The sequence below is a fragment of the Bactrocera tryoni genome, chromosome 5, assembly GCF_016617805.1.
Source record: "Bactrocera tryoni isolate S06 chromosome 5, CSIRO_BtryS06_freeze2, whole genome shotgun sequence".
NCBI lineage: Eukaryota > Metazoa > Arthropoda > Insecta > Diptera > Tephritidae > Bactrocera > Bactrocera tryoni.
Genome location: NC_052503.1, coordinates 40,237,762 through 40,258,978, shown reverse-complemented (window position 1 = coordinate 40,258,978; position 21,217 = coordinate 40,237,762). Strand labels below are relative to the sequence as shown.

The 21,217-nt window shown below is 38.1% G+C and overlaps 1 protein-coding gene across 2 annotated transcripts in view; it reads right to left on the bottom strand.

The window, feature by feature from the left end:
- Window positions 1-21,217, bottom strand: part of LOC120776567 (cyclin-dependent kinase 14) — a 287,704-nt gene that overhangs the window by 5,052 nt on the left and 261,435 nt on the right. For both annotated transcript variants that reach the window (XM_040107329.1, XM_040107330.1), the window contains 4 exons: window positions 19,772-19,946; window positions 19,441-19,702; window positions 9,629-9,841; window positions 7,719-7,898 (listed from right to left, as the gene is read on the bottom strand). In XM_040107329.1, the coding sequence (XP_039963263.1) occupies window positions 7,719-7,898; window positions 9,629-9,841; window positions 19,441-19,702; window positions 19,772-19,946 (830 nt within the window). The remainder of the gene's footprint in view (window positions 1-7,718; window positions 7,899-9,628; window positions 9,842-19,440; window positions 19,703-19,771; window positions 19,947-21,217) is intronic.

Below are 21,217 nucleotides of genomic sequence, written 5' to 3'. Positions count from 1 at the left end.
TTATAATTGTTATAAACAAATTAATTATCATTAAAAATGAATTATTAAATCTGTCAAGATCTTAAAAATAAGATAAAATTATAACTAATACACTTATACTAATACATATTAAAATAAAATTGCACTCATAATTCACGGAAATATTGCACTTACGTGGAAAGGCAAAAAGAGAAAAATGTGTAGAGTGTAAAATCACAAACATAGCACTTTTGTCACCGACTGTATGCGCCACTGATTGCTTTCATAACATTTACATTAGTGCTTAGAAGCTCAAGAGCCATTGAGGTAATTAATGAGGTATTTCCATATGTACACACGCTCATATTAATATTTTCGCACAAATTGGCAAATAGGCAAATAGAATCGATAGCACATGAGTATATAGTATAATAGCCATAAATAAGCAAAGAGTTCACATTTGGTAAACTTATTAGTAAATTAGCTTCTAGTGTGACATTAATTTCAATTTGTACAAGCACTCCACACACTCCACCCACTCGCTGGGCAAACATTTCGCATTTAGCTTTTGAACTCATCAGTAATTGTTTCATGTCAAATTATACTGAAATATGATTATGCCAACTAATGAATTGTGTGCAAATGCGAGTAATAAATAGTTGTTGCTGCACGTTGTGGCCGCTCGTCAACTGCAATTTTGCTTGCATAAATTATATTATTCCGCGCTGGTTGGCAGCACGAAACAGCCAAAATTTGAAATTACTCGTTTGTACTGCATTTTAGGTAACTAATGATGTTGATGGCACACGAAAATTCCAAACTTTTAATATTTATGCAAATGGAGAGTAAAATAAAATGAAAACACTTAAATTAACGTGCGCACACACAATTACAAGTTTGGGCCAATTAGTGTTACAAAAATAAACTGTTGGGTATTCATTTAATTTGTTTCAGTTATTTCGTTATAACTTTTGCCACAAAAAATCATATTATTATGCAAAATGAAAAAAGATAATTAAAACTACGCTTTTAAAATTGAAGGATTTTTTAACAAATTGTATATTTGTAGTGTAATACCGTAATATCTGCTCTCATTTCCCTGTTAGAGCGGTGATAGTTTTAGAAGTCAGCTAGTTTATTATTAGCTAAGTATGGTATAGTTAGCAGCTGCAGTATAGGCTGGGGTATTTATTATGGTTTCTATAGTTCAGTTGATTCCAGTTATACCAGGTTGGATAACACTCGTCAACAGTAGTTTTGTAGCTTTAGATATAAGATCAATTTTGGATCTTTTTGTGCTCACAACTCATTACACTATCAGTGGTTTTGTAAGATTTGCTCACAATTATTAAACTATCACTGGTAGCCTGTACCTGTATTTATATACATATATGGAATTTGCGACATCATTGTTACTGGGAGCATGCCAATAAGTTTTTAAATGTAAAGAGAGGATTTCATTGTGTAAACAGGACAGCAGATTTTATATACTGTAACACTAGAGATATCCAGGCTACATTTTTATTCAAACCTTTAAAGCTATCGCATAGTTTTCGCATATTTCTGGCACGAAGCCTGAGGACGGGGGTTTAAGTGATACTTGTATACGTGAAAAGGGTGCGAAGAGCTCTAGACATGACTGAAAGTTTATATTTTATTGCTAACAAGACGATAATTGAGCAAAATATAAGATATGCAAAACAAGATTACATTCAATACTTTCACGAATAAATTTGGAATCTGGGCATTTGAAAGCATAATATGTGACCTGGTCTACGAAAAGGGAGCTAACGTGCGAAAACTAGTTTTCTGGGAAACAGCTGTTAAAAATAAACAACTCGTTCGATTCAACTAAAAAGTGAAAATTGATTTTTTGACACCTAAGCCCCCTTTCCGTAGACCAGGTCACATATAATAAAAAAATAAGTAAGAAAGGGTTCAGGTATAAACAAACATTTGTCACTCTTGCAATTTGTCAAGACCTAAGCCAGGGAGGAAATATCTTACAATGAAAAACGTCAACCACATGATCTGAATCCAAGGAATTATAGACATATATATATATATATATATATACTATGTATAAAACTATATACTATACATAAAACTATATACTATATACACTGACCGCCGGATGTGGCTTAAGGTTTGTTGTAAAAAGGAAAATAATTATATTTAAAATAAATATATGGGAATTTGGGTAACTCGTAGAACAATTGCACAAATTTTGGCATTAAACTATACCTACTTATTATACGATTAGTTAAACTTGACGAAAGTTTGAATATGTTATATTAGGTATATAGGAGAAAGTATTGGTCCGATTTTATTTGATTTTTGCCAATACTACATGCAGTTAAAAGGCCAAAAACTAATAAAAATGTTCCCAAGAATTCATCAGGGTTCCTCTCATACAAGCACCAATCATATGGAGTAAAGTCAGTCGGGTGTTCGAAAATCCCGCTATTAGATATATTAGGCACAAAAATACACCGTTATGAGTAAAACGCGCTCTCTGAATTTTATTAAGATACCTAACATGTTGGCCGTTATACTTGTATGTTGGTCAACCGGCTTCAGTTTTTGCGTCATTTTGACCTTGTAGTGATGTAGGCTAATTTCTTTTCGCAAAATTCGCCACAACGACGTCACAAAGATGCCTAACGCTTGAGAACGACGTGTGAGAGACTGATTTGGGTCTTCCTCAATACTGTGTCTGTCGATTCATATTTTTTCACCAGACGCTTAATTGTTGATCTGACAGGACGATTATGACGACCATAGGTTACAAGAGTATAAAAAAGTAAGTAAATGTCAAATTTGCAAGAAAACGTCATTAATCATGGCTCTATATAGAACTCTGACTATGTGAGGATGTGACAGTATCTTAACAATGGTTTGGGGATTATCATCACTCCAAGTGCGACAATTTTGTTCGTACCCATTTAACCAAAACTGAACAAAATTTTCTTGAGAAAATTAGAATCGGTGACCACCTTGCAGTTTTTTCGGAGTAAATATACTCATTATGAAATGGCAAAACAAACTGAAAATAACTCAAGTAACAGCTGCTAAAACAACATTAGAAAGCAAATGTCTAAATAATAAAAATTTGTTAATAAAAAAATTGTTATCGCTAACGAGAGTAAGAAAGATCACACCAAAATTGTAGAAGTGATTATATTACACCAATTTTGCTTTTGATATTTACATTTGTATTTCGTTTACATATTTGAGTATATGTACATATTAATTGCCATACTCAGTAATGAGTGCTGGGTAACTACATATTTTCCGCTGCTGTTTATTTTAGCATTTTATTTGCCTTTGTTTGGCCGATAAGTGGTTGTAAAACGAAATCCACATATACAAACATACAAATATTCATAAAACTTTCGTCTAAATCCAAGTACATACTTATATAAGCTTTAAAGGAGCAACCATATGGAATGTTAGAGACCATAGCAAATACTTGCACACACTTTATGACTTTGCAAATATGCCAAGTAGTTATTTCATTGAATATTTAAACACAATCGAACAAGCAATTTTCTTTCACCATTTGGTGTAATTTGCTTTCAAACTACTTCTGGTCTTATAAATAAATAAATTGAATAATTAAATTGAGCAATGAATGCGAAAAGTAAAATCAAATTCCATTCATTCCCGAACAACAAAAAAAAATCTTTCGAATATATGTATATATAAATACTTACATCTTACACATCGAAATTCTTATATATGTATAACATATATATGTATATATGTACAAACAATTTGCAAGAAATGGTGTAAGCAACGAAGAAATAGTACAACAAAAACAAACTGAAGAGGAGTTGGTTGGTACGCTATTGCCAAAAGACATGCCGACTAACCAACACATACAAGTATGTACATACATACATATTCATATTTGTATGTATGCGTGTTCCTTAGCAGCAGATGCAAGCGCAGGCAGCAAGCAAGCAAGGTGCGCAACAACGAGTCAACGAAGCATTAAATGCAAATTGGGAAAACACAAAAACAACACTGAATGAGGAATCGTTACGACTATTACAGGCGCTTCTCCCAGCACTTATTTGAATTACAACCAAAGTGCAATAACAAAGAGCTTGCTAAATATACAGCGATAACCACGATGAAACTGCAATTGGAACTAACCCATTTCCCCCCATATTGGTGGCATGTGGCAGGTGCTTTCGTAGCCACTGGATAGCTAGCAGCAGTGCGGTGTGTTGGCGCTTTGTTGCTTCAAAACACGAAACGCACATGTAATGCGAGCATTGCAAAAGCAAGCCGAAACGAACACAACAAAACAACGGCATTATTAGAAAACATTGCCTACCCCAAAAAAAAATTAGTTGAGTCTACGGAAATCGGCCGGAATGTGCCGCACTTGCATGTAAGTATGTATGTCAGTGTTACTGCTACCGTCTATGGCCACGCACAGACGTTGCTAGCACAAAAACCTAAATTCAAGTGCATTCGCCGCGGACAGCACCACCCGCAACGTAACGCAATGCCGCTGTTGCCGTCTAGGTTTTGTGGCATGCACTACAGCTGGCGTAGCTGGCGACTGCTATCGCTTGCAGCGCATGTTTTATGAGTGTTTACGACAGTTTGTAAATTCGAGTTGCATTTGGAATTGCCATTTGGTGGCATTGTGTTGCGACAGCAAGGATTCGAAGTGATTGTGCCACAATGCAATCGCAAATAACTGGCGAGGAGAACTACCAGGATATATGACCGTACACACTTACATACAATACATACACAGCTCACTATGTATTGCAGTGCGTCGTTGTTGCTGTCATATTGACGCTGGAGCTGGGCTTGTTGCCTTCAGAAGCTGGTCGCATGGCTGCTCATAAGTGCTTTTTTAGTGCTTGGTGCAGTCATTCGGTCGTCGTAATGAAGTGACTTAGTCGCTGGATTTACTCATGATTTGTGGTAATGATAAAACGGTGTTTTGTTCTTATGCGTTACTTGTTTTATGGAGTGTGCATTTAAGAGCTCCCGCTGGTGCCTGTTTCCAAGCGTGAATAATCGAAAGCGTTCTCAATGCATGATTCTGTCATTAATTGGCTTTTAATTTGCGATTGGAATGAATATGAGTGATTAAGCAGATTAGCTATAGCTAATATATATGCTGCACCCTTCAAAATTAAATTTTAAATTTCAATATTGAAATTTATTGAAAAATGTAATAATCAATAGGTTAGGTTAATTCGGTAGACCAATAAGCCACGCATAGACTAGTTTTGGTCCTTTGAAGTTAGTTGGTAGGTCCAAAAGGAGTAATCATGATTTAGTGTAATAACTCTTAGTTAAAATGAAAGAAAGTTATCTTGGAGACTAAAACAATGTGCATAATATACTACTCGGTGCATCATTATAAAACTTTAATAACCAGCAGTCTTCAGGGTCTGTAAGACGCTTTACGAGCCATTGACCCTAATTCGTGTATATAAATGTTTAGGGTGACAAGAAAAGTTGAAATCCGGGTAAATGTCTGTTTGTATGTCCATCCCACCGTCCGTCCATCCGAGCAAACTGTAACTTGAGTAAAATAAGTGTTCCCAGTACCGATAATATCGGTCAATGTGTGACATATATATATGTAATTAAAATTCAGGTATAACCCTTCTCAGATAATAGTATGACCGTATGTCACAAATAGGTTAAAAAGGGACAATATTTCCCTCGCCCCCATATACCTAACATAAAGGTTTTCGAACTCCCGGGTGACTTTGTACCGCATATATCAGACAATATGTGAGTTATCTCAATCAAAATAGGAGCGCCTGCTTTGTTAAGTTAAATTTCATATTTTACGAATAAAATTTGGTTCCTAATATTCTTGGATGATACCCTCTGTCGCAGTAGATCCCCATATCATAAAGAAGCTGCTCCGCAAGGAAGAAGGTGTAGGCAGAGAGAGATATTGGCGACTACTCCAAGCCATGCGACACGCCAAGTAGCTAATGGGGGGTTACAACCTCATCAGGTTTAAATATGTCCATAATTAATCATCCTAGGAACAAATTCAGACCATTTGTCACACTCTACTCTAGTCACTACAAGCTGAAAAAGCACCGATACAACATGGACTTAGCTTCTTGCGTAAATTGCCAGTTCTGCGACAGGGAGCCTGAAACACCAGAAGACCTGCTAACAGACTGCATGGCAATTTGCAGACGCAGGTTAAGGGCCATTGGATCCATGTTTCCACAGGATCACATCACATCGCTAGCACCCAGCAGTCTATTGGACGTTATAAATATACTGGCACTAGGAGAGTTTTTGTAATTTAGGAGGAGGCACAATAGACCTACGATCGCGGTGCATTCCTAGTTTATCCATCTAATCTAATCTCACATGCCGTTAGCGACACCGAATTATAACTTTAACCAACAAATGTTCCTGACATAAATATTTACAATAAGCTATGATTCGATAACAGGGGATCATATAGTGAACCATTAAACTATATGATCCCCTAATTCAAGTGTAACCAATAAAACAATTTTGGCACTTTCAGTATAATTTGTACGATCCCATAGAAAATAACTTTATTCCGAGCGTTCAGTTTGTAAGACAGCTATATGCTATAGTGATCCGGCATTGACGGTTCCGACATCGACAGTTCCGACAAATGAGCAGCATTTTGGGGAGAGGAGGACGTGTGTGAAAGTTCAAATCGATATCTCAAAACTGAGGGACTATTTCTCGTGCATATACAGACAGTCGTATAGACAGGCCGACAGGCGGACTTTAGCCATAAATCGACTCAGTATGCTGATAATAAATCCTGAGTGTTACCAACTTCGTGGCATAGTACTTAATATACCCTGTGCAGCCTAAAATTATCAAAGCTGTAATAAATAGTCGACTCATCTGCCTACCTAGTTCTGTACCGGATGCTGCAGTACGAGTATTTAAAAATTTCACTGCGTGCAGCTTAAGCTCCCACATATGGATTCAAAGGTATACCAAGCTATTTGCACAGGCTCCTCTTGATATTTGCCCCGCTGTCTACAGCACTTGAATATCCTGCCGAAAGTCAAATTGTATAACATGTGTATGTGTGTGCAGTGTAATTATAGAACAGCTTTTTCGCGAGTAAGTTGAATAAATGTTTTACTTTTTAATTAAATTACTTTGCTTGCGAAACTTTTCTCAGACTTCTTACTATTTACTCAAGCATTTCGTTACAATTCCCGAACAAGTTCTGTCAACTGCTGGCAGAAGTGATCTTTTTACGTACACGTCTCTGTTCTTTTTTCTCTTTTGCGCGGCAAAAGTTTTGCTACATTCTGTGTACACTTACGGCATTGAAAGGTTGAAAATGCGCCGTATTCATAATTGTCGTTTCATTTAACGGTGACAATGATTATGTCGATTTAAATCCGAAATGAGTTTATACCGCTCAAAGCAAACAAGGGAATTCAGTAGCTGTCACTGACATCTTTCAACTGTTCATCTGTTTGTGTCACTAGTTTTCGTATTTGTATAGATTTTTGTGTATTTTGCAAAACTTTATTATTATTTCCGTTTTTAAGAAATTACAGACAGTGAGCTTCACGCTCGAAATCGCAAACTGACTGGGCAAACCAAGTTCTGAAATTTTTTATTTGAAAACTTTTTCACAATTGTATTTGTGTATATTAATAGCACGATTTTAGTTGCACTTCAAAAAATCATATACACATATATTTATTTATATACATTATACTATCACTACTATCAGCGCTACTCACCATCGGGCAACTCGTAAAGTTTTCTCGGCAACGGCGCAAAGTAGGGATGTTGCAGCGCTTCTTCAGCTCCTATTCTTTGTTCTGGATTTAATTGCAGGAAGGCATTCGCTATCGTCTCACCATCAACGATATCATATAGTCTAGGAAAGTTGTGACCTAGTTTACGGGGTCGATAAAAACCTGCGTGGGAAGAAGAGATACAATGGAATATTTGTTTTTTAATAACATATCTCATATTTATATAAATTTTATGACGATATTTTTTATGAATAAAAGAACAGACAGAAATGTTGCACCCAATTACGCTTAAACTATTCAGATTTAAATGCAAATGTTGCTTGGTAAAAGAGATAGAGCTTGTTACGGATGGATACAAGTTACGAGGAAGTAGGAGGAAAGCAGTGGAGTTTTTTATTGGGAGCTCTGCATCAAGTCTAATTTTAGGCTAGGTAGCTTGTTTTTCCTTCTCATTGGAGGGGTAGGAAGTGGAGTCTTTTGATGGGAGGTGGCTTCTACGTGGCGGGTACCAAACCCAGCACTCAACCTCGCTAGACGAGTAGTATAAAGCTTTATACACATTTATATAGCGAGCCGCTTGTTTCAAGACCGACACCCGCTCGCAGCCGCACTTCAGATGAACAAACGCTGCCGTCCTACAACTGTAACTGCTAGAAGCATTACTGTACTCCATTATACCTTTGAAATGGCGCCGAATAGTGAAAAGAAGAAACGACTGGTGCGCTGTTGGTAACGCGGCTAGAACTGCGTAAGTGTTGTATATGACAGTAAAGAAGGAGAAGACCCCTGTAGTGCCTTTCAAGCGGTGACTTCCATCTAGATCGAAGAAGATGGACTGCTCCAAAATGTAGCTTCCTTCAGGGATGTATGCATTGTTTGCACCGATAGCCAAGTGACCGATAGCTCCTGAATAGTCAAGGAGTACCTCACTAGCATCAAGATTCTTCCGTATTAGACTTTTGTCAGAATAAAATAAGCCGCCGTTGTAAGCACACGATATTTCGTCGATTAATCATGATTGATGGTGAAAGGACCAACAGTTGCTTAACTGAGATCCATTGATTAGGATCAGCTCCACGATCTCACGCAACCTAGTAAAACGTACAATGTACGCACAACAGCCGGTTCTACTCGTACGTTACCGGAATTGACCCATATTTTATCCGGCCAAGGACTATTATTTCGGAGATCGAACGCCGTTTAGATCGGTAAGCCTTAGAATAAGGCTAACATAATTTTTGTGAAGCTATCGAAAGGAAAAAAAACCATTACTATTTTTAACAGCCTACATCCAAAAGAATCCAATGTCGGATTAGAGTCCTCTGTTTTCATTTTAAAAGAGTATTACTATTGAAGCTGGATCCTAAGAGCTCCCAAGAGGAGCAGCGAACCTAACTATTTATTCAGAATAAATTATATCCAGCATTGTTCTGAGATAAGGATCATAGTTCCACGGACTGAATGCTATTCTCTTTAGTCCCAGGAGACTCATGATATCGAATCTTATGAATTGACAAAGCCTGGAATGCACAAAAATCTGCTATTAACGGCTACATTAAGGAGCTTGAAGTACCAGTTATAGGAAAACTGAAAACTATTGTAAAACCTATATTGTTCGAAACCGACTTGATTGAAAGTGCAAATACTTTTCGAATTTTTTCTAATTTTTTTTACTAACTTCAGTCCTTTTAAAGCTGCATGTGAAAATGTCTGTCTATTATAGCTATGTATATACCGAACATTATCATTAAATATACCTAGCTACAAAAAACTACGGGCCGCATTATCTGAGCTCTATTAGAATATAAAACAATAACGTAGAACTTTGTTGCGCAACAACTTCTCACAATGTGCTATGTATATATTTTCCATTTTTTCTATCATCAACTTACCTAACTTATGCGGTTTATAACCAGGAAAATGTGTCACACCCGGCCACGTCTCCTCGGTGGGTGTGCCGAGCAATTTAAATATTTTATCCAGTTGATCATATGTATCACGTATGCCGGGGAATGTTGGCATGCCAGTGACCATTTCCACGAATATACAACCGACACCCCACATGTCCAGCGATGTCGAGTATTCAGTGCTACCGAGCAGAACATCTAGAAAGAGATAGAAGGATATGTAAATACACATATGTATGTATAAATAAATATATTTTTTTAAAATTGTATATAAAATGTATGTATGGGTAAAATTGTGATGGCTTTCATTTGAGTGGGGAGCTCAACGACAGAGTCAACTTTAAAACTATCTAAGCCACACAATTCAAGATTAAAAATTAACAGACACAGCAAAAATAAAAAAAAAAAACAAAAAATTCACAGAAGTCAAAAACTCAATGTGTGCTACACATCGCTCATGAAATGAAAAGCTCAACCAGTTGACAACTGGAATAACTGAGCGTTGAGAGGTTGCATGGTACAAGTATTAAACTATCAAAAGATAAGCAAGCGTGCGCTTTGGACTCAATTTAAAGTCCAGCATTACAATAGCGATGCCTGACCTGACCTAACAATACGTGCATTCATGTAAAAATATAGAAATGTAGGTATATGTATAAATTTTGCTTGTTTTATATGAGTACAACGCGGCGTATGAGTAACCGACAAATTTTAAAAATAGCAAAAATGAGACAATACATATGCATACATACTACTGTGGGCAAAAAATTAATTTGAATTTCCCCCGAAAATCTATTCATCGAAATATTTTTCTTCTAGGTTGGTATTACTGTCAGAGGTACAAAAATTTAGTGAATAATTTTAGACAAAAAATCTCAAACATAAAATCATCACATAATCTATCCATATTTAAATTTCAACAAGAAAACAAAGAAGTTGAAAAATAAAGTGATTTTGTACAACAAAAAAAATATTCTTCTTGCTATTTTGCTCTTTCTGCGAACAAAAGAAGAAGCTAGATTAAAAAGCCAAGGAAACTCCATATTTCTCCATATTTCCGGCTAGACTACCAAAAAGGAAATAGCCAGCTACTCCCACAAAGAACTGACCAACCGCACATAACCGACAGGTGTACACACACACGCATTTAGAACGTTCTATTTTTAGCTTCCAGTCTACTCTGCATATGTGTATGTAATATCACAAAAAAGTATAGGAGATATTCGCAAAGTAAATTAAGGCAGACAGGATATTGATTTGCACACAGTAAAGCCGATTGATGGTTATGCTAAGGACCTTGCATAACTTCAGATGGACGGTCAATAACAACTTTTTGACCTGTTAGACACAGCAAAGTATGCAAAAATGAAGCAATGCCATGCAAAACACAAAAAGTTCACAGCAACGCAAAAAACATTCGCATTGCGGCCGCTTCAAAGTCCACAGACAGCTGAATGATTTTGTAACCCAAGCAATGAGTAAGTGGAATAAAGAGAAAATGGATAATATAATGGAAAATTGGAAATTTGAATTTTGCAAAGTTTGCAATAAACCGAAAATATCGTTTTATCTGGCCGCATAATGAACTCTCGTTGAACTGCTAGACGTCTCATCATCTTTTCATTTAAGCCTTAATGAGCACAAATTGTTCGCAGCCAAAGGCGATTATATTCTACACTTGGCATTGTTGAATTTTACACGTAGAGTTTAGCATACTTACATACTAACATACATTTGTACATCTAGACATGCCATAAAGCTTTAAAATCTCGTAATTTTTAATGAGAGAATATATGTTATCTGAAATTGTATGGATATATATGTATGTATATGTTACCAGTTTAAAGAGTTCAGCATGGATTCAATTGACCAACAATTTTTTGGCATAACCTCAAACAGAAAATCTCAACCCTTACCCTAGAATACTAACTTTATCTGGAATACTGCCAAGGTTTCATAACATTATATTATTTTATTATTATTATTGGCGTTAGGTGTGGCATTTGACATATCAATAAAAAAAACACGGTGGCAATGCTACGTAAGGTCAGCATGTCACCGATTCTTAGGACAATTGTCCAGGTGACGCAAGTCAAATACTTAAGGTTTATCCACTAATGAGTTAACGAATTCACTTGGTGAATGTGAAAGAACAACGGTCAATCTCAGACAGAAGCGAAGGAGGCAATCATATGCAAAGTACGACGTATTTTGCGGATTAATTGGAGCTTCGGACGCCATGCTACTCGCACTTTATATCGTGGGTTATTTGTGGTATTTGCCACTTATGGAGCCGCAATATGGTAGGAACTACCAAAGAAAACCTCGGGTTATTGAAAACACCTCTCTGTGCAACGTTGCATGATGTTTGCTTGTTTGCCAGTACGTCGCACCGTATCAACGGAGGCGCATATTAAGCGCACCCTCTCTTGTCACACAGCGTGCTGACAGCATTCAGGCTAAGAAGAGGTTTGAGTGTGTCAATGCTGCTGTGTCATGACTGGATTTCCGATGATAATATGGAAAGGGAGGCATATCACACGAGCAAGAGGCTTTTAGCGAATAGATTAGGAGTAGGGGGCAAGACCATTGGGAATAGACATAACGATCAGGTAACTTACGACCGCATCCGGGATGATATTTTTGTTGAGGGTAACCTAGACTTCAGATTCTGTCTGTGCCGTATGATGTGCTTTCGCCTGAACATCTTTTACAAATCGTTAAATTTATTATAGAAAATTCAAGTTCTATAAAGAATGTGTTTCGCGTGCCTCGCTCAATTTAGGCTCAACATAATCGGCCTACTACGCGACTGAGCGTACTATTCGTAATACCATCACCCATCTTGAGATAATGTTCGACCGAATAGACCACGTCCAGCTCGCAGTAAAGAAAAACATCAGCCGTAGCTGAGAGTGTATACTAAGACCGTCGAGAGTTGATAAGACGCTGTTTGCAGCAACTCGGACTGATGTATTGAACGTCTTGACGCATTTTACGTCGAGATCTTAGATTAAAAGCGTACAAAATACAGTTTGTGCAAGAACTGAAACCTTTCGACCATCCCAAATGATATCGCTTTGCTCTATGAGCTCTTGAACAGTTCCAAGGTGATGAGACGTTGTCGAGCCAAATTTTGTTCAGCTATGAGGCCCATTTCTGGCTCAATGGGTATGTAAACAAGCAAAACTGTCGCATTTGAGACGAAGAGCAACCTGAAGAGCAGCCTAAAGTCTATGCAGGGACAATCCCGTATCGATTCATGCTTTGGAGCAAAGCATCACGCGTTTCGCTAGAACAAGTTATCGAAAAGTGGGCTCAACGGATGGACCATCTGAGACGTAGCTGCGGCCAATATCTTAAAAGACAATCTTAAAAAAATGAATGCTCTTTCGAATGATAATAAACATTAAACATCAAATTTTAAGTTTCTGTGTTTTTGTTTAAAAATGTTGGGAATCTTTTATTTGTTTCAAGACCCTTATCTAATCTCTCGTCCTATATAATGCCATAACAGAGCTCTAAGTTCAGTTATAAAACTGTAATTTGGCACAATCACACCATTTGCCTGTACTTTTTTTAATGGGTGTTGCCCCACCCTCTAAGAGGTTTATTGTGCAAATCACCTAAACCACTTTTGGAACAATATCAAAATTCGCTCAGGATAAATCACTTAAGCACCCGAATTTTTAGAATGAATGAAATCTCTGGTGAAGTACAAAACAAAACACGATGTTCTATGAATTTTAAAATTAAATTTTTATCGTTGGTTCGGTTTAAAGTAACGAATAAACTTCGAAATTGTAGCATAAAGTCTGGTTCATTTTTGTATTAGTAGTTAAATGTACTTATGTATGAACAGCAGCGCAAAAATGTAATGGTTATCAGAAAGGGGTTCTAACCGAAAGAAATAAGGACATGCCGGTGTTGGATCGACCGATTTTTCGGCGGTGAATTTAATATGTGAGAAGTTAGATAAAATTTTTTCGAGTTTTCAAATTCATTTCATTGGTCACACCCTATCAGGTGGAGGTCAAAGGAAGCTGTCTAAAGGTTTTGTAACAAGCAATTTGGAATTTTTTAGAATCGGCAAACGTACAAAAGTACGATTTCTCCTATTCGGGTAAGCTTCATACTAAAGTAAGCTATTTGAGAGGATTAACTGGATTTCGTTTTTTACAATAAACATTAATTGGATAAAGAGTAAACCCACTTCCAGTAATAAATGGAGAATTGACAAACTTATATTATCATCCAAAAGCAGTGACTTCTATTGGATTATGTTATGTCCAGCCGTTCATCTCAGTCTAAGAGGGTAAATTTACGACTGCGAATCCACTTTTTTAAATCTCAACTAATTTGAGTAAAGAACTTTGGAAGATTTTCACGAAACAAAAACATAAACTTTATTGTTTTGGCTTTAAAAATTTGAAAACAGTAAATTCTCTTTACTCTTTTTTTTATTGGTGTAAAAATCATAGATAGATATCTCTCACTACAGTTGACAGAAAAAGTGGAAACCAGTAATTAGAAACGTAAATATGTTTGCGTGAAGTTTAGGCAGCAAAAAACCTATCCTAATTTAATTATAGAAAACGCCCTTTGACAACCACAATGATGCTTACGCAGGAACTAAGCAACCAGCCAAACAACGGTAACGTAAAAGGTAATAGCAGAGATGAGAGAGATTTCAAGGAGAAAAAAAAGTTTTGCCATGGCAGCAGTAGTAGTAGGTAGTAGGTGAAGGAGCAGGAGGGAGAGTAGGTAACAAAATATGCAGACAATTAATTATGCATACGAATCAGGCGAAGGAGATGCCAGAAACGTTGACTTTAACAAATGCGAACAAAGTAAAAGTTAACGAGAATTATAAATAGGTAAGACAAATCCTTTCTCTCCTTTCTCTCTTTAGCAGACGACTGCATAGATTAGTGTAAGTGAGTGTGTTCGAGGGTAGAAGTGATTTTTTTAGTGCCTTTGTGGTTTAAAAGTATACTAATCTGTGTGCTGAACACCGAGCTTAGCGCTGATTTTATGCAACAAAGCGCTTGATAACAGCAAAGGAGCTCCAAAGTAAAGCGAACAAGTTAAAAAAAAATATTAACTGTATTTTTACATGCAATCAAATGAGCTTTTCAAGTACAGTTACGTTGCAAGTGCGCTAGTCAAAGTATTTACGCATTTTTGATGCATGCCAGCCAATTAAAAGTTATTAATTTGAATATTTCGACTCGTGGGCACTCAATAAATAATTTTGAGTGTTGACTTATTTTTCGTGCGCTACCGTATATATGCATATATGTACATACATATATATATATATATTGACGATGTGTCATGTGCCGCGCTTAAGTTTTTTGTAGCGAATTTCGTTGCATTCCGGACACTTCAACATTTTTGCTGGCTTCTCAATTACAGGCTCGAATGCACTTGAATGCGTGTGACACCTGACACAGGCACAATTGGTGCATGCAACAACCTGCAGTTGGTGATAATAATCACGTTGCATGTAGTGCTATTCGCGTGCGATCTGCCTCTATTGTTGCTAACAAAGGCCAAGTCAGCGTTGTGGATTTTATGCAACAAGAATGGCGATTTTATTCGTGGATATGAACACGTACATATGTATGTATTACCACCACCAAAGTAAGCTATTCAATTTTAAGCCTTCCACTTACAGGAAGCCAACATACACACACATACATATATATCTAGCTACACATGTATACCTCTGTGAGTATGTTTGGAGTACGGTGATATGGGCTGCTGGCAGCGCCTTGCCTTTGTTTGTGCTGACAATTGTTATTGTTGCAAAATCAGTACTCAAAGGATGTTCGTTTTTGTTTGTGCGTGCGTGTGTGTGGCTGGCTTTGTGATATGACAGTGACAATTGAAAGGAAGGACAATGCCATATCTTGATTGCCATGCGTTTGACTTGCACTTAAACTAAAAACTATGCACTGCCAAATCGAAATATGTGCTAACACACACACACATATACATATATGTATATATATATATATTCATACATATGTGTGTGTATGTATATATGCATGTACATATGTACTTATATACCCAATATGTCTCTACTTGCATTGTTTTCGTCGTTGCAAAATAATCTCATTTATATACGTGCTTCTATTGGTTAATTTAAAACAAATTTCACACGTCAATTACCAAATAATCATGCATTTAATTAAGGTAGCAATTTATGTTGAATGGTATGTTGATAGATTTGCAATTAAAAAAGTAATGGGATTTAATGCAAACGATCATGATCATCATAACAAGCACGATGGGAGCAAGCTAGTATACTTATATACAGCTTTGGTTAATATGATGGGAGCAACTGTACTACTGAAACGTTACGAAAGCAACTCATTATCATTTAGAACAGTCAAAATGTGTAAAAAAACAAGAAAAATGTTAGAATACCCTTCAGAAATAAAAAAAAGTTTCCATACAAGAACTTGATCTTGATCGTTTAGTTTGTATGGCTGCTATATACTATAACAGAACGATCTGAACAATTTGTTCGGATATTGTAGAATTGTCGTGGATAATAATTCACGGCAAATTAGGTGTAGATACACATATTGTCAAATAAAAAAGTTTTGTTTTCCATATAAGAAGTTGATTGTTATCGTTCAGTTTGTATGACAGCTATATGCTAAAGTTTTCCGATATCGGCTACTTGGAGAGAAATGAACGTGTGCCAAATTTCAGATCGATATATCAAAACCTGAGAGAATAATTCGCATATATACAGGCAGGTAGACGAACTTGGCAAAATCTACTCAGCTCGTCATGCTGATGATTTATTTATGTACATTGCTAGAGTTTGCTTCATGTCACAGATATTTAAATGTAAATCAACATAATGAATAAAAAGGGTATATGTGAACAAATTCAACCAATAGGGCAAAATTTATTATATCGGATATACGAGGAAAGCTGGCCAACAGGGGTAATGCTCGAAAATGTTACGAAAAGAGGCGGCGACTTACAGAATGTATCAAGAACAGAGCATGCTCATGTCGATCCCCCGACGTGATCTAGTGACTGATGCCCAGAGTGTACTGAAATGGATAGAACTCCAGCCTGCTGCATGGCAGTGATATAATTCCAGGAGAAGGCGAACCCGATTCCCCAATCGATGGTGATGGAGCAGACGTTCCATTGCTCGAACATGAAGGAGTTCGAATAGCAATTACCCGTCTGAAGAACAACAAAGCGGCGGGGGCCGATGGATTGTCGGCTAAGCTCTTCAAATACGGCGGCGAAGAACTGAAAAGGAGCATGCATCAGCGTCTTTGTAGAATATGTATGGTCGGACGAAAGCATGCCCGACGATTGGAATTTAAGTGTGTTTTGTACAATCCACAAAAGCGAAGATAAGCCTTCTCAACATCGCATATAAGATTCTATCGAGGGTATTGTGAGAAAGGTTAAAGCTCACCAATCCGATTAGACTTTATCAGTGTGACCTTAGGCCTGGAAAAGAGCCATGAAAAGAGGATCAACACACATCAACTCTTCGTCGATTTTAAAGCTGTTTTTGACATCGCGAAAAGGAGCTGCTAATACGGCTGTGTAAGCTGACGTTGATCAATACCAAAAGCTCCGCCAGGATCGGTCAGAACCTCTTCCATCTACTGCTGGAGAAAATAATTTGAGCTGCGGATCTGAATAGAGAAGATACAATTGTCTATACGACTGTACAGCTGCTCAATATTCGCACCGTTAGTTCTGCTTTCTCCAGACTGGAAGGAAGGATAAGGAAGCGATGCAAATGGATGTGGTAGTGATCGAAGGCAAGGCAAAATATCTCCTGTCATCCAGCAAGTCACATTAGACATTCGTCGCATTCGCGACTTGGCTCCCACGTTACTGTTAACAACATCCGGTGTGTTTTACGTGGGTATCTGCTGACGACAGCTTTACTCCACGGCGCTCAAAAGCACAACTGATAAAAACAATGCGTTGATCAGCGCCCTGAGAATGCTAAGCATTTTCAGTACCAATTGGCAATGTGGCATGGACAAACTAACCACCTTGGTCGGGTTCGAGGCCCATCTAAAACCTCTGCCGTTTTTTGGGTCCGGCACCCGGTTGCAATGCCACTCCATATTTAACTGACAAGGTCAGTCCTTCCCGCATTTGGGTTTTAACCACAACCACCACGAATCTCCACAAAGGTCCAAACCCAATGAGCAGATTGGAGTTACCTCCAAGGGCTACTGCTCCCCGTGGTACCAGGTTAAAGTCTTTGGTATTGACCTTGTAGCCGAAGCTACGACCAGTTGAGCTTCCATACAGCCCTGGACTGGTGGCCAAGATCTTAGTCGCCTCTTACGACAGGCATGCCTTACCGCGGGTATATTCGGTTTCCCCTCGAACCCAGAGGGGTCCCCCGCAGGGGGAACTTTACTGTTACAACAATGTGGTAGTGTTTAACGTGGGATCCTGCTGGCGACAGCTTAACTCCACGGTGCTCAAAAGCACAACGGATCAATATAATGCGTCGATCACCGCCCTGAAAATTGGGTAACGATTTTCAGTACCAATCGGCAGTGTGGCATGGATACACTAACCACCTTGGTAGGGCTCGAGGCCCATCTAAAACCTCTGCCGTACTTTGGGTCCGGCACCCGGTTGCAATGCAACTCCACATTAGACTGACAAAGTCAGTTCTTCCCGCGATTTGGGTTTTAACCACAGCCACCACGTTACTGTTACAGTCATAACTTCGAAGTCGTACATAATTTCGTTTATTTTGGAACCAGCATTAACACCATACCAAAACATCAGCCTCGAAGTCCAACGCAGAATAACTCTTGCCAATAGGTGCTACTTCGGACTAAGTAGTCAATTGAGAAATAAAGGCCTCTCTCGGCGAACAAAAACCAGATTCTACAAGTCACTCATCATCCCCGTCCTGCTATATGGTGCAGAGGCATAAACGAAGACAACATCTGATGAGTCGGCGTTACGAGTTTTCGAGACAAAGTTTCTGCGAAAGATTTATGGTTCTTTGCACATTGGTAACGGCGAATACCGCTGTCGATGGAACAATGAGCTGTACGGGATATATGACAACATTGACATAGTTCAGCGAATTAAGAGACTGTGTCTTCGCTGGTTAGTTCATGTCGCTCGAATGGATTAAAACACTCCAGCTCTGAGATTATGAGACGCTGCACTCTGTTGGAGAAAGACCTGGCTGCAGCGGAGAGGAAGAATGACTGGCGTACTGTTGTAAACTCTCCTATAACAGTGTAATCGGTATCTACACCAATAAAGAAATTGATTTAGAACATATTTATCATAAACCGATAATGTATTAACACACGTCGTCAAATTAAAAACATAAATATGAGCTATTTTCATTATTTTCCAGGTGGGCTCACCCTTTTTACTTTGACAACTGTATGTCTATCACCGCATAGTTTAATAGAATACACTTGGTATTTACTATACTTATTCTTTAGAAATCAACACTTTAACAATTTAAGATTGTATATAAATTAAAATTGCAATCCGTGACTCGGAAAAGAAAAACCAAAAAAATTAACAATAATTGAATGACACATCTTCTAAACAGCAACAAATATAACTTATTAAATTCTTTATCACAACGGAAAATACACATATATTCTTCAAAACGGAAAGCCTCATTAGTTTTGCAACACACGCTTATGCAAATCACAGCATTACAATCAGAACCCTCAAAACCCCTCTTGTGTATAATATACAAAGGTACAACAGTTGCGGGTATGCATTGTGTGAGTACTCACCTGGTGGACGGTACCATAACGTAACGACTTCATGCGAATACGTATGACTGGGAACACTTTTAGCGCGCGCCAAACCGAAATCCGCCAATTTCAATTCACCACAATCGCTTATCAATAAATTTTGCGGCTTAACATCACGATGCAGTACGCGCCGCTTATGGCAGTAGGAGAGACCACGCAGCAATTGAAACAGAAACAAGCGAACATTACGATGATCCAGACCGCCAGGATGCTTTTCCATATACTGTGATAAGTCAGTATTCTGGAATATAAGTAAAATATGCATTTTTGGTAAAATAGCTCGAACATTTACAGCACAATTTTCACGTACCACATATTCAAAAACGAACGTCAGCGTTTCCCGTGTGTGCACAATGTCATGCAACGTCACAATGTTTGAGTGTTTCAGTTCTTTCAGCAGCGAGGCTTCACGTATCGCGGTGAATGGGGCACCTTCCTCCTCTTGCAGTCTAATTTCTTTTAATGCAACACGTTGATGAGTTAAACTGTAATTACAAGAAAAAATTTAATATAATATTTCTGAAGTAGGAGAAAGATCAAAATCATGACAAATTTATAGTATGTATTTCATAAGATCATTTATATTTGTATATTACAGGGTTTGTCTGGAAAGTAATAGGACTGAGTAGATTTAAAAAAATTTATTGAACCAATCGTTACAATTCTTCAAAAACTATCAAAATAAGCGATTTCTAAGCTTTGAAGTCGTCACGGGTGGTATTCTCAGGAATAGCCTTGATAGCCGAGGTGCATGCTGCTCGGATCCCCTCTGTCGTCTCAAAATGCTTGCCTTTCATCGGTCATGGACGCAAAAAAGTCCGGGGCCGCATCTGAGCTATATGGCGGCTGAGGAAGCGTTGGGATGCCGGCCTTGGTTAGGTAGCTCTCCACAAGAAAGGCAGTGTGAGCCGGGGCGTTGTCGTGGTGCAACTTCCAATTGGCTGCATTGTCTTGTCGGACCCAATTGACCCTTCGTTTGAGTCTTTTCCGTAAAACTTGGCGTTGCTGGTTTGTTCAGGAGGAACAAATTCATGGTGAACAATGCCTTTGATTCACTTTGGATTAGCTCATTCTTGCTTTTTTTTTGGCGAGGAGACGCCGGCGTGTGCCTCTCGGAAGATTGCTTCTTTGTCTCGAGATCGTACTCAAAGATCCATGACTCGTCTCCTGTGATTACGTTATTCAAAAAATGAGGGTCACTTTCACAAATGTTCAAAATTTCTTGGCACACTTCCGCTCTTGTCCTGACTCTTCAGATGCTCGGAAACTGACTAGCCACTCGTTCGTTAGCTAGGAACCACCGAATCCAGTCATTTCGCGCACACTCCGAAGTATTGTCGCGGCTGAAGAAAATCAGTCCTATTACTTTCTGGACAAACCCTGTATACATATTTTATTCGAGGAGGCTCTCTAGAAAAAGCTGAAATCATAGGTTAGATTAGGTTATACTGGCCGGCTGTCACGCCATACATAGACCTACTCGTCCATAGGTGTATGGTGGAGTATTCGTTATACCGGACGTCAACAGCCTTTGCGAACTATAAGAGCGACTTAATATCCAATTTTGATACTTCGTCCAGTCCCCTGAACTGCGAAGCTCCTATTTAGGACGAATTCTAGATAATGCTGGATTGTGTCATGCCATTAGGTTATGATCAGTCATTAGGCCAACAAACGCCCTGAGGACCTTTCGAGATCATGTGAATACAAAGAAAGGGTGTTTTCCTTCGGGATTCTAATGCAGGATCTTGGCGAT